The sequence below is a fragment of the Diabrotica virgifera genome, chromosome 7, assembly GCF_917563875.1.
Source record: "Diabrotica virgifera virgifera chromosome 7, PGI_DIABVI_V3a".
Classification (NCBI taxonomy): domain Eukaryota; kingdom Metazoa; phylum Arthropoda; class Insecta; order Coleoptera; family Chrysomelidae; genus Diabrotica; species Diabrotica virgifera.
In genome coordinates, this window is record NC_065449.1 from 56,051,458 (window position 1) to 56,063,871 (window position 12,414).

Below are 12,414 nucleotides of genomic sequence, written 5' to 3' on the forward strand. Positions count from 1 at the left end.
AGTTTGGTTTTGACAACCTTGTCAACGAATTAATTTGTGTATTTTCACTTCTAAATAAAAATTTATATAACTCTATTTTTGTGGCTTTTTTTCCAAACGTACGGCCCTAGAAAAAATATTGTTCCTAACTCATGCGGAAAGTGCCTTCCCCGCACTCGACTGCCTGCCCGAACTCCGCTATCGCGTCGTTCGTGAAAGTATCACTTTCCGCACTAGTTAGGAAAATAACTATTTCGAGGGAAAATAGGAGATTTTTGAAATAGAGCGCGCCGCTCCGGTAAAAGGATCGGATGGACATGCATAATTTAACAATTACAAAACAACGGTTTAAATTAAGGTTAGACGCGATCACTCTTCAGAATCTTGAAGCTGAATGTTTAAACTTCAATTTAAGTATCTGACAACCTCAAAAATATTAATCTAAATATGAGTTTTTAAGCCTCGAAAATTCGTATTTTCGCATTTTTCAGATATTAAATCGCCTATAACTCGAAAACTATCAATTTTTTGGATAACAAATTTTGGATATCAAACAAAATTTACAGGATACTTTTCTTGTTTAGAATGACCCACAAAACTTAAAAATATATGTTCCGAGGCAAAAAACGTGATCTTTTGTATTTGTTTAAAAAAATTGTTTAAACAATTTCTGCCCAAAAATTCTGGCCGGCACCCTTCAGATTTGTTTAAGGAGACATTTTTGAATAGGAATCCACAAAGAACCCGAATCAGAAATTTTTCCAGACGGGAGCGGTCTCACTACAGGGACTAAAGAGAAATCGTTAGAATACAAATAACCGGCATATTTATGTTTCGTGGACCGTCCAGGAGCATTGGTATAGTTTATTCTTACAATGATGGCTTTTAGTTTCATCCCTAGTGGTTCGAATTCTTAATTTAATCCCCCCATTTTCAACCCTTCTACAGTTGCGTCGTTCTTCATATTAACATTTGTCTGTACAAAAAAAACGACTTTTAAATATTTAGTATGCCGTTTATTCTTACAGCGATGGCTTCTATTTTCATTCCTATTGGTCCGAAATTCATTATCTTAATTTAATCCCCCCATTTTCAACCCTATTTACATTTGCGTCATTATTCATCTGAAACAAGGTCTAAAATGGCGCGTATTTCAATAACGACGTTACGTCAATAACGACGTAACTATCCTGTAGTGACTCAGCATATAGTAACAGTTCTGTCGCTTTTGTATCATCTGTATATTAGAACGTAATTACGCAATAAAAAGAAATTGACAAAATTTTCAGTCATTCTTCTTCCGCACCGGCGATATTATGTTTTTCATCTTTTGCGTTCTTTTCCTGTTCTCAGCTGACTCATCACTGTATATTTGCATGAAGTCGATCTTTGAAATGGATAAAAAATATTAGTACATACTTACATTTCTTATATACACATATACATCTTTGAGGTCGTCTTCAAGTAAGGCGTACGGATCGATTTGGTACTCCGGAAGGGATCCTGGTTGCTGCGTTCGCATCGTGGCGAAAGTACGAGCTGTACCAGGTATTTCGGGCCTTATGCAAGGATGGCAACACCCTTGCGTTAGGTATGACTGAGACGCTGCTGCAGCAGCTACCGCATTTTGTAGAGCTTGTGCCTGAAACAATAATATGAATTAGTTAATAATAGTACATTATATGATAAAAATAGAGCAGTTTTAATAAAACTGGAAGAACAGTAAAGTTGGTACAGTATAAATTTCGATGCACGTCATCAGCGTCATAGCAAGTGAGATCAATGATACCAACACAGAATATTTAAGTCGTAGGTCTGTTCCTTCTTACAATATTGTACACTGGAATTACAGCCACTAGGCATATTTTATTATATACGCGTAGAAATAATATTTGAAGATTTCTATTAATCCAAACTTAATAATAATAATATAATAATAATGGAGTTGGGGGGTACTAATAACGGAAGGACTGGTAACAGAATTGCACCCTGGGAAAAAAGACTTCTCGGAAAAATTGAATTAATGCGTAGGGATATTGGTCAAGTCACATAATATATAAGAGGTGTAACAAGTAGAAAAGTCATTAAGAAAGCTGAAGAAATAATGCGGAGCACTGCAAGACTCTAGAGATACGATCCAGAAAATAACACAGCCTAACAGTGTCTGGATACATTAAAACAAAAACTCTCCGTCTATTCAGGGCGACTAAGGAGGTACAAAGTTAGTAACAACCGAGAATGTGACAATGCACTTTTTGAAAATTCCGACAAGGCGTTCTACCAAAAACTCAATTCCACCGTAGAAAGTGTCGACAAGTCTTACCCAAGCCAAGAAGAAATTCATGAGTTTTGGGGAAATCAACTTTCCACACCAGCTGCTTTTAACAACAATGCTGGCTAAATAGAAGATACGACACACAACTGTCACCACTACGTTACTACTAACTACGAACCATTCACGACTGAAGAGGTCTCAAATGTCATCAAAGAGCTTCATAACTGGAAATCTCCTGGACCAGATGGAGTTCAGAACTTCTCGCTTAAGAAGTTTTGGAGTGTTCATGAGTATTAATCATGTTATTTCTAATCCGCAGGAAATGCCATCATTTCTAACTCAGGGAACCACTTATTTAATACCAAAGGATCAAAATAACACCCACGATCCAGCCAAGTACCGCCCAATTACTTGTCTTCCAACTTTGTATAAATTGGTCACATCCTGTGTATCCCGACGTATCTACCAACACTGTGCTCTAAACAATATCATAGAGCCTTATATACTGAAAGATAAAAAGATACCACACAACCTTCGAACCAAAGTGTTCGATTCTTGTATCCTTCCCGTTCTCACTTACGGAGCTCAAACCTGGACATTCACAAAAATGAAAATTGACAAGATTAGAAAAACTCACAAGAGCCATGGAACGACAGATGCTTGGTATCTCACTCATAGATCGGCAAACAAACGAAGCAACCTAAAACAAAACAAAAGTAAGAAGTGCCGTGGAACAAGCAGCTAAATTAACATGGCAATTGTCTGAACGCAACGAACGTCTCGAAAATGAGTGAAAATGTGTATGGAGCAAAAAAAGTTGGAAACTGGCAACCGTACGAAGTGAAGAGACCAATAGGAAGACCTCAAATGCGCTAAAGCGACGACATCAAAAGAGTCGCAGGACCAATGTGGAAATGCCTCACACACAACAGGGATGCATGGCGAGAAATGGGAGAGGCCTTTATCGATAATACAGCAGGCTGCTGTATTTCACCAACTTTGTTCAAGATATATGTTGCAAAAGTACTAAACCAGTGAAAACGCAAATGCCACGGTATAGGTATAGACCTCGGAGAGGTTTGTTTATATACCTTACAATTTGCTGATGACCAAGTCATCATAGCTGATGATAAAGACGATCTACAGTATGTGGCAAGAAAACTAAAGAAGAAATATGAACAGTGGGGTTTGGAAATTAATGTGGAAAAAACTAAATACCTACCCATAGGAGCTGAGTTATCCAATATCGAACTAGAGGATAATGAAGAAGTCACATCCTGCAGTGAATACACATATCTGGGAGTAATCTTCGATAGAACGGGAAAAGACGACGAGGAAATAAAGAAAAGGGTAACACAAGCTAGAAGAACAATTGGCTGCCTAAATGGAAAACTTTGGAGTTCCGAAATAGGAATACAGCGAAAATACATTATCTATGAACCACTTATTAAAAGCAGCCTACTTTACGGAGCAGAAACTTCGAGAATAACCGAGAACAACGGGGAAAAATTAGAAGCTGTAGAAATGGATGCGTTTAGAAGATCGTTAGGTATATCCAGTAGGGAAAGAGTTTGAAATGAGGAAGTAAGACGACGAATTGGAATAGATGGTTACTTAACAACAGACGTTGAGAGGAAACAGTTGATTTGGTATGGTCATGTTCAAAGAATGGAAGACACAAGATTGCCCAAAAAGATTATGCAGTGGGTACCTTCTTCTTCTTAAGGTGCCGAGACCGCTTGTCGATCGTTGGCTCTCATGTTGTGCAGCATATTAACAATCATTGTCTTATTTACAGCCGCACGAAATAGTTCAGTGCTAGTTTTCCCAAACCATTGGCGTAGGTTTTTAAGCCAAGAAGTTGTACGGCGGCCCACACTTCTTTTTCCCATTATTTTACCTTGCATGACAAGGTGAAGTATGTCATATTTTTCTGGGTGACGCATTATATGACCAAAGTATTCCAATTTGCGCCTTTTAACCGTGTTCACTACTTCGCAACTTTTATTCAAACGTTGCAAAACCCTTTCGTTTGTGACTCTTTCTACCCAACTGATCTTCAGAATACGGCGGTAGACCCACATTTCAAATGCTTCTAGGTTTTTTAAAAGCGATTCTGTCAGTGTCCATGCTTCAACCCCGTAAAGTAGTACTGGGAATATATAACATCGGACCATTCTTATGCGAAGTTCCAAATTTAGATCATGACTGCACAGGATTTTCTTAAATTTCATAAAACTTGTTCTTGCTTTGGCAATTCTACTTTTTATTTCTGTACTAGGGTTCCAGCTTTCATTAATATGAGTACCCAGATATACAAGATTACTTACTCGTTCAATTGAGTCATTACCGATTGTTACGTTATAGTTATTATTATTTACGGCTGCCTGTTTACTAATAACCATAAACTTTGTTTTTCTTGCGTTGAGTTTGAGTCCATATATCGCGCAGAATGCCACCATTCGATTCAATAACGCTTGAAGATGTTCAATTGATCCAGTCAGCAACAAGGTGTCATCTGCGTATCTGATATTGTTCATAAGCATACCATTAATGAGTATTCCCTCTTTTGCGTTTTCCAAGACTTCATTTAAGATTGTTTCAGCGTAAAGATTAAACAACATTGGTGACAATATACAGCCTTGTCGAACTCCGCGCTTGATTTTTACTTCTTCAGAGCACTGATTCGCAACCCTAATACATGCAGCCTGGCCCCAATACAAATTTGCGATTATTCTAATGTCCCTACCGTCCAGACCGGTAGTTTTGAGAATATGTAGCATTTTTTCATGGCGAACTTTATCAAAGGCCTTTTCAAAATCAATCGCGCACATGAAAACGTCATGATTTACATCTCTGCATCTCTGAATTAAAACTTGGGTTGCGAATAGTGCATCACGCGTTCCAGTGGGTACCACCAAACCGCAAAAAACGAGGAAGACCCAAAAAGACATGGAAAGAAGGGGTAACCAAAGCAATGAGTACAAGGGATCTTAGAGATGGCCAATGGGATGATATAAGGACATGGAAGTTAGGCGGAATGGGACGTTTCATAGCCGCCGGTTCATCGCCGGCCGTTTCGATGCCGCCGGTTCATCGCCAGTCCATTTCATCGCCGGCCGTTTCATCGCCGGCCGTTTCATCGCCAGTTAGTCAGTTGATCTTGTATTATGGGAGATGACACGACACGACGTTAAATTCAGTTCAAAACTTATGACAAATAAATAGATAAAAAATGTTATTATATTAATTTACTGTTCTATTTCTACTTTCCCTAAATTTGATACTAAACAGTATTAAATTTGTAGTGTTAAATTATATTTTATATTATAAAAGTTTAAAAGTCTATTAAAAGATTAAGTATGGCAACGGGAATGGTCATATCTCGCATTTCCTAGAATTCCTAATTAATACTAAAAATAAATAATAAATGTAACTGTCGAAAATTGGTCGAAAATTCGGAAATATATCAGTTAGCGATTAACTGACTGGCGATGAACCGGCGGCATCGAAACGGCCGGCGATGAATCGGCCGGCGATGAACTGGCGGCATCGAAACGTCGGCGATGAAACGTCCTAGACCCGAAGTAAGGCATCGGACAACGTCGAAAGACGTTCTAAAATGGAAACACACATACTTTATTCGATAATTCGAATAGAAAAAAGGCAATAAAAAATGATTCACCATTACGTTATTTACTTACTATTATACCTATATTGCATTATGCGTTTAATCTGTGTCATCATGGTCGGTCTCACTCGAAATAATTCCCAATTAATATGTCTAACCACCCAACATATTTTAAATGAAAAATTACAAAATGTTAAGCGCAAGAATATTGTCTGAAGACATTTGGAGAAACATCATTGTTTAACAATAGAATGTGCAATATTTCAGACATCTATTGACTAATTACAAATAAATGAAGATAAGTGCAAGCACCGGGAAATACTTTAATATTAATTAAAAAATAAGTGAAAGAGGCATCATGAGTGCATTTTATGATTATATGTATGTACGTGTCTATGTATTGTATGTAGGTATGTACTGTACAGTCCGTCTAATTTACTTACCGTTGCACGTCATTATTTACGTTAGAGATTAAGTTGACATTGTTGCCCAATTACAAAAAATTCTTGAATTCATTTTAAATCAAATACATCACACAATTTTTGCCGAAGTGGATTATACAGCAAAACAAATTAATATTTAATGTAAATAAATAAAAACTTTAGAAATAGAAAACAAGAATTAAGTTATAATCTTACGTTAAAGTACATAATAAAACAGTAAATATAATGAAACAAATACTTATAGTAAAGAATATAAACAAATATGAAGTGTCATCACCGCAACTATCAAATAAATGTTACCATTTTGTGCCAAAATATCACATTCGTTCGATTATAGTTACAGTGTATTCCGAACAAATGTGCTTCATAAAAACGCTTTATAATCCATTTATACAATTTTAAATATTTAGAATGGGAAATAAGCCACAATATTATTAAAAAATGATTTTTATTAACGTTTCGACGCCCAAATCGGGTGCCGTTGTCAAAATACAAAATACTATTAATATAAACAAAAATGTTGTTGCTTAGTAAAAAATTCTTCTAATAATTTATCTAAAAAAAAATTTTTTTTACTAAGCAACAACATTTTTGTTTATATTAATAGTATTTTGTATTTTGACAACGGCACCCGATTTGGGCGTCGAAACGTTAATAAAAATCATTTTTTAATAATATTGTGGCTTATTTCCCATTCTAAATATTTAAAATTTAAAATTGTAAAAATGCCACAAGAAAATAGCTTCAGAACAACATTAAGAAACCATTTATACAAATTAAATGAAACACATTGTGCATTTCTTTAAGTTAACATTAATAGAAATCTTTAAATATTATTTCTACGCGTATATAATAAAATATGCCTAGTGGCTGTAACGCCAGTGTACTCGGCTAAGTGATTGTAAAAAAGAACACACCTACCGCCTAAATATTTCGTGTTGGTATCATGTGACGTTTCGGGCTATGACGCGGATGACGTGCAACGGTAAGTAAATTAGATGGAGTATATGTATATATGCATGTATAAAGAGTTGGGATAAAGTATGGAACCAAGCAAATATCTTTGAAACGAAAACACCAATATTTATGAAACTTTGCATGCAAGTACAGAATACAGTGACGTAAAAGGCATCTGATGTCATATTATTTGTTTCTACTCCACTTCCGGTTTAACCGGAAATACCTTTAACTTATTTACTTTAAAGGGGACAAGTTTGGAAGAAAAAACTATTAAAATAAGAAATAAATATATTTACAGTTAAAAAAATAGGTTAACTTATTTACGTTAGACCAATGATAATAAAAATTAAAAAAAAATCATTTCACATATTGGAAATGTCCGCCGTTCACTACCTGACAACGTGCAAGCCTATAAATAAATTCGTGAGTCACTCTGCAAGATTTCTCGTCGTATTAGATCACATTCATCAATTATTATTCTGTGTCTCAAATCTTGCAAGCATGTTGGTCGCCTAACGTAAACACGTGATTTTAGATTACCCCAAAGAAAAAAATATAACGAGTTGAGGTACGGAGAACGAGCGGGTCACTCTATGAATCTCTCTACGTCCAATCCATCGACTTGGAAAATTCACCTCCAAAAAATTAAAATTCACCATAACTGATTATCATTAATATTTCAATATGATCTTTTTCACTTAAACGAACCATTTTTAATACAACTTATTTCTGTCAATTAGTTCAGTATCAGTTACCTACTATACTAAATTCAAAGAAGTCATGCAGTGCATGTACAATTGCCTGTACAAGTGCATGACAACAATTTTAGTCTACAGTATAGTATAGATTTATAGATGGTACTCGTGTATTTCCTACTACCTTGTATTAATACAAAAAAATTTCTACAGACACTATTTAACAAATTTTTTCTTACAAATTTGGTATATATGAATAAAAAATAACAAGTTCTTTTAAAATCTGCAAAATATACAGGGTATCCCATTTAAAGTAAATAAGTTAAGGGTATTTCCGGTGAAACCGGAAGTAGAGTAGTAACAAAAAATATGGCATCAAATGCCTTTTGCGTCACTGCACTTGCGTGCAAAGTTTCATAAATATTGTTCTTTTCGTTTCAAAGATATTTGCTTGGTTCCATACTTTATCCCAACCCAGTATATATTTGTATATTATATACTTATTGGCGTGTCCGCACTGGTAAATTTTTCGTGCGTTTTGAACTAATGGTTTGTAACAATAACCGTTTCTTTCTTCGTATATTTTAACTTAGAAAATAAAAGTTTATTATTTTTAAACATATGCAATTGTTAAAACAATATTTCACAAACAATAATCAAATTAGTTTGATTTTTGTGGAATTAAAATACTAAAATAAAACAAAATATAGACTAAGAAAATAAGATATTAGATAAAAATTGGAAGAAATTTTGGTGGAAATCAACTTTTATGAATCGAACACCGCTGTCCTGCGCGTAGCACCAAAAATTAATGTTTATTTAAAAAAATTCTTGATGCCGCGGTAGTTAACCGATTTTAATTTTGCAAATTGCAAATGAAAGGCAAAGTATTCTTCTATATGTAGAAAAAATTTCAACTTTCTATCTGCTTTAGTTTTAGTCCTGCAACATTTTGAAAAAATGAATTTTTTTGCGAAAGCTGGATTGCAAAATTTATTTTGGAAAATCTATAAAACCGATCTTAGTAAAATTTACAGTATTGTTCTAATATATCCTAATGTTTTTCTGGGTAAAATATGAAGGTTCTATGTATAGCAGAAATGGATGAAAAGTGTAAAATGCAAATACTTGTTTTTTTATGGTTTTTTCGCCATTATTGCTATTTTGCAACAAGGGTGACAATCTTTAAAATTTTCAACTAATACTATATTGTAGGAAGTTTAATTACGCAACTTTTATGTCAATTCAACTTTTCTCGGAAGTGAATACATCTAAAGTTTTAATCAAAAAACGAAAAAAAAAATTGAATTTTTCCTTCATTTTTTGACATTTTGGTTATTTAAACAATGTTCCGGACCTTTTTGAGTGGTAAGATAACTCAATTATTATTATATGAGTTAATACCGAGCAATTTCCGCAAAAAAATATGAAACCTCTCAACGTCCATCTCAAAACAGATGCGCCCTGGACTATTAATTATTAAAAGCAACGAAAATGAGCAATTTTCCTACGGCCTGACGTTCTACAACGGTTCTACGTAACCTACGGCATTTATTGGAGACCACAGCCTTCTTTTGAGTCGATTTTTTTGCTGTTAAGTGCAGCATTGTCGCGAACGATATTGTTTTAAGGATTTAGTATTACAGCCAGATTAAGAACTGTATTGTATTTGATTAACCTGATTTATAAAAAAAGCCATAAAATTGTAAAGTTTCTAATCTAGACATAAACCTGATTCAAGAGCTTATGCCGTTTAATAAAACCTTTATGTATGTACACGCGTATTAGATTAGATAGTAAATGGTTACCGGTAATTGTTATGTGAAAGTCCGCAATTCATTGTAGATTCTATTTCATTTTAAATTCGCAAAATAAGTAAACTTTCAGTATAATAAAATATTCTTTATGCGACTTGATTCTTATTTACCGGTATATTAATGTTTTTCATGATTGTTTTTTATTATTTTATATTTCATAAATTTCATTTAACTGATTTAATTACTTTTTCCAGCATAATTTAATAAAGCAAGAAGCTTTTTCTCTTATTTATGACTAATAGTACACGTTTATTGTGGGTGGAGGAGTATTTATTTATAATTTTCGTGCGATAAAATTTGAAAAGTATACATTTAGTATAATAAAACATTTTTTATGTGACTTACTTCTTATTTAACGGTCTATTGTTTTTTAACAAGTAAATCACGTTTTTTGTGATTTAATTTGTTCTTTAACTGATTAAATGTTTTTCTCCAGAATAATATAATAAAGGAAGCTTTTTTACTTAATTTATGACTAATATAGTCCGTTCGCTAACTCAGACTCAACTGGCTAGTGATTTAAGCTAGTAATTTTGCCAATTTGATAAAATTGCCAAAAAAATCATTATTAAATAGTTAATAATTACTAAATATTTAGTAATTTTGCAAATTTTGTCAAAATTGGCAAAAAACAAAAAAGTTACGAACTAAAATCATTAGCCATTTGCGTCTGAGTTTAGCGAACCGACTATATTACACGTTATTACACGTATCTTTTATGTAGGTACTGTCCAAGAATTGGACGGGATTCTGCAGAAAGGAACCAAACAGTCTCATAGGTTGTAAAATACCCCGTATATACTTGTGCAGAAAAGAACCAAGCCACATGATATACCGTCCTCTATGAGCGAAAGAACCAACCAACATTATCGTTGCAGCATGACAGCGTTCTGCAGAAAAGATCCATGTGGGTTGGTTCCTTTATGCAAATTCACTTAAGTTATTTTGCAGAAGAGAACAAAGCTACAAAAGTGGATTTTTTTTAAACAACTGTTTTCTTGAATTCACGGGACTTACAGAACAAATTATTAAATCCCAGTAATTTCAAATTAACATTTTTTTTATATTATACGCCTGATTATGTAACTCAATAATGGAAAATAAATGTTTGTTAACTTTGAATTCACTTAAGTTTTTTTGCAAAAGGGAACCCAGCCACAAAAGTGGATTTTTTGTTTAAAACAACTGTTTTATTGAATATGTGTGAAATCAAATCTAATGACGATTTTAATGTTAAACCATGATTATTTTTTATAGAGAATTTTAAATTTTATCGTAGTTTTTATCGAATAATTTTAAAGTTTTTGGATAATATCTCAATTTTAACAAAGTGTGGTTGGATCCTTTCTGCAGAATCCCGTCCAATTGTTGGTTGCTTATAGCCCAGTAAATGATCGTTTTGGAGTGTAATTTTCAGGGGCAACTCCGAATTGCATGAAAATTTGGATTTAGGTTCTACTTACCCTCCACTTCAAAGTTGAATTTGTGCCGTTGATTGCTTTTACTTGGGGGGTGACAGTCACCCCTTCTCGGTGGTGTAAAAATGCGTGTTTAAAATAAGTCCGGAAATGGATAAATTGACTGATTATAAGCAACTTTCGTTGTATACAGTTTTGTATGTAGTCAAAACTTTTCGAGTTATTTGCGATTGAAAATGTTTATTTTCGACAAAAAACTACGTTTTCTGACGGTTTTTCTCAAATAACTCAAAAAGTAAATATTTTATCGAAAAAATTATTCTTAGCAAAAATGTACCTTATAAAAAAACGAATAAAATGGTGTATTATTAAAATCTATAAACCGAAGCAAAGAAAATGCAAAGTCACGTAAAAGTCAACTTAGAGATTATATAAACAATACATATATTATGTACATTTAAAGTAAACGGTAAAGCGGTAACGATTAATTTTATTTAGGGTGCTAAATTTTATTTAGGGTGCTAAATAGAGGGATAATCAACTATTTTCAATGGGAAATAAGCCACAATTTTACCAAAAAATGATTTTATTAACGTTTCTACGCCCAAGTAGGGTGTCGTATTTAAAATAGAGGGATATTTTCACGATTTTTTTAAACCAAAAAAGGGGCCAACTTTTTTTCAGCGTAACTCGTTTATTTTTGATGCTAGAAACTTTTGTAAAAAATAAAAATAAAGCTTTTTTTAAACACTTTAAAAAATGTTAATAAGTTTTTCCCGAAAAGTGCTTCATTTTTTGGTTATTTCACGTTGAAATAATCGATTTGGAATTTAACGAATAAAAACGTATTTTTCATGAGCTACAAATGTTGCTTTTGCCGGATCTATAGACTTCACGAATAAAACAACTTTATTCGATAAAATATTTACTTTTTAAGTAATTTGCCAAAAACCACCTGAGAACGTGTTTTTTTTTTGTCGAAAAATAAACATTTTCAATCGCAAATAACTCGAAAAGTATTGACTTACATAAAAGACTCTATACAACGAAAGTTTCTTAGAATTAGTCAATTTATCCGGACTAATTTTAGACACGCGTTTTTTCACCCCCGAGATGTGACTGTCACCCCACAAGTAAAAGCAACCAACGGCACAATTTCAACTTTGAAGTGGAGGGTAAGTAGAACCTAAATCCAA

The 12,414-nt window shown here is 33.6% G+C and overlaps 1 protein-coding gene across 2 annotated transcripts in view; it reads right to left on the bottom strand.

Annotated features, from left to right (window-relative positions):
- Positions 1-12,414, bottom strand: part of LOC114334459 (all trans-polyprenyl-diphosphate synthase PDSS1) — a 352,933-nt gene that overhangs the window by 175,731 nt on the left and 164,788 nt on the right. For both annotated transcript variants that reach the window (XM_050655543.1, XM_028284503.2), the window contains exon 2: positions 1,403-1,621. In XM_050655543.1, coding sequence (XP_050511500.1) covers positions 1,403-1,621 — 219 coding nt within the window. The remainder of the gene's footprint in view (positions 1-1,402; positions 1,622-12,414) is intronic.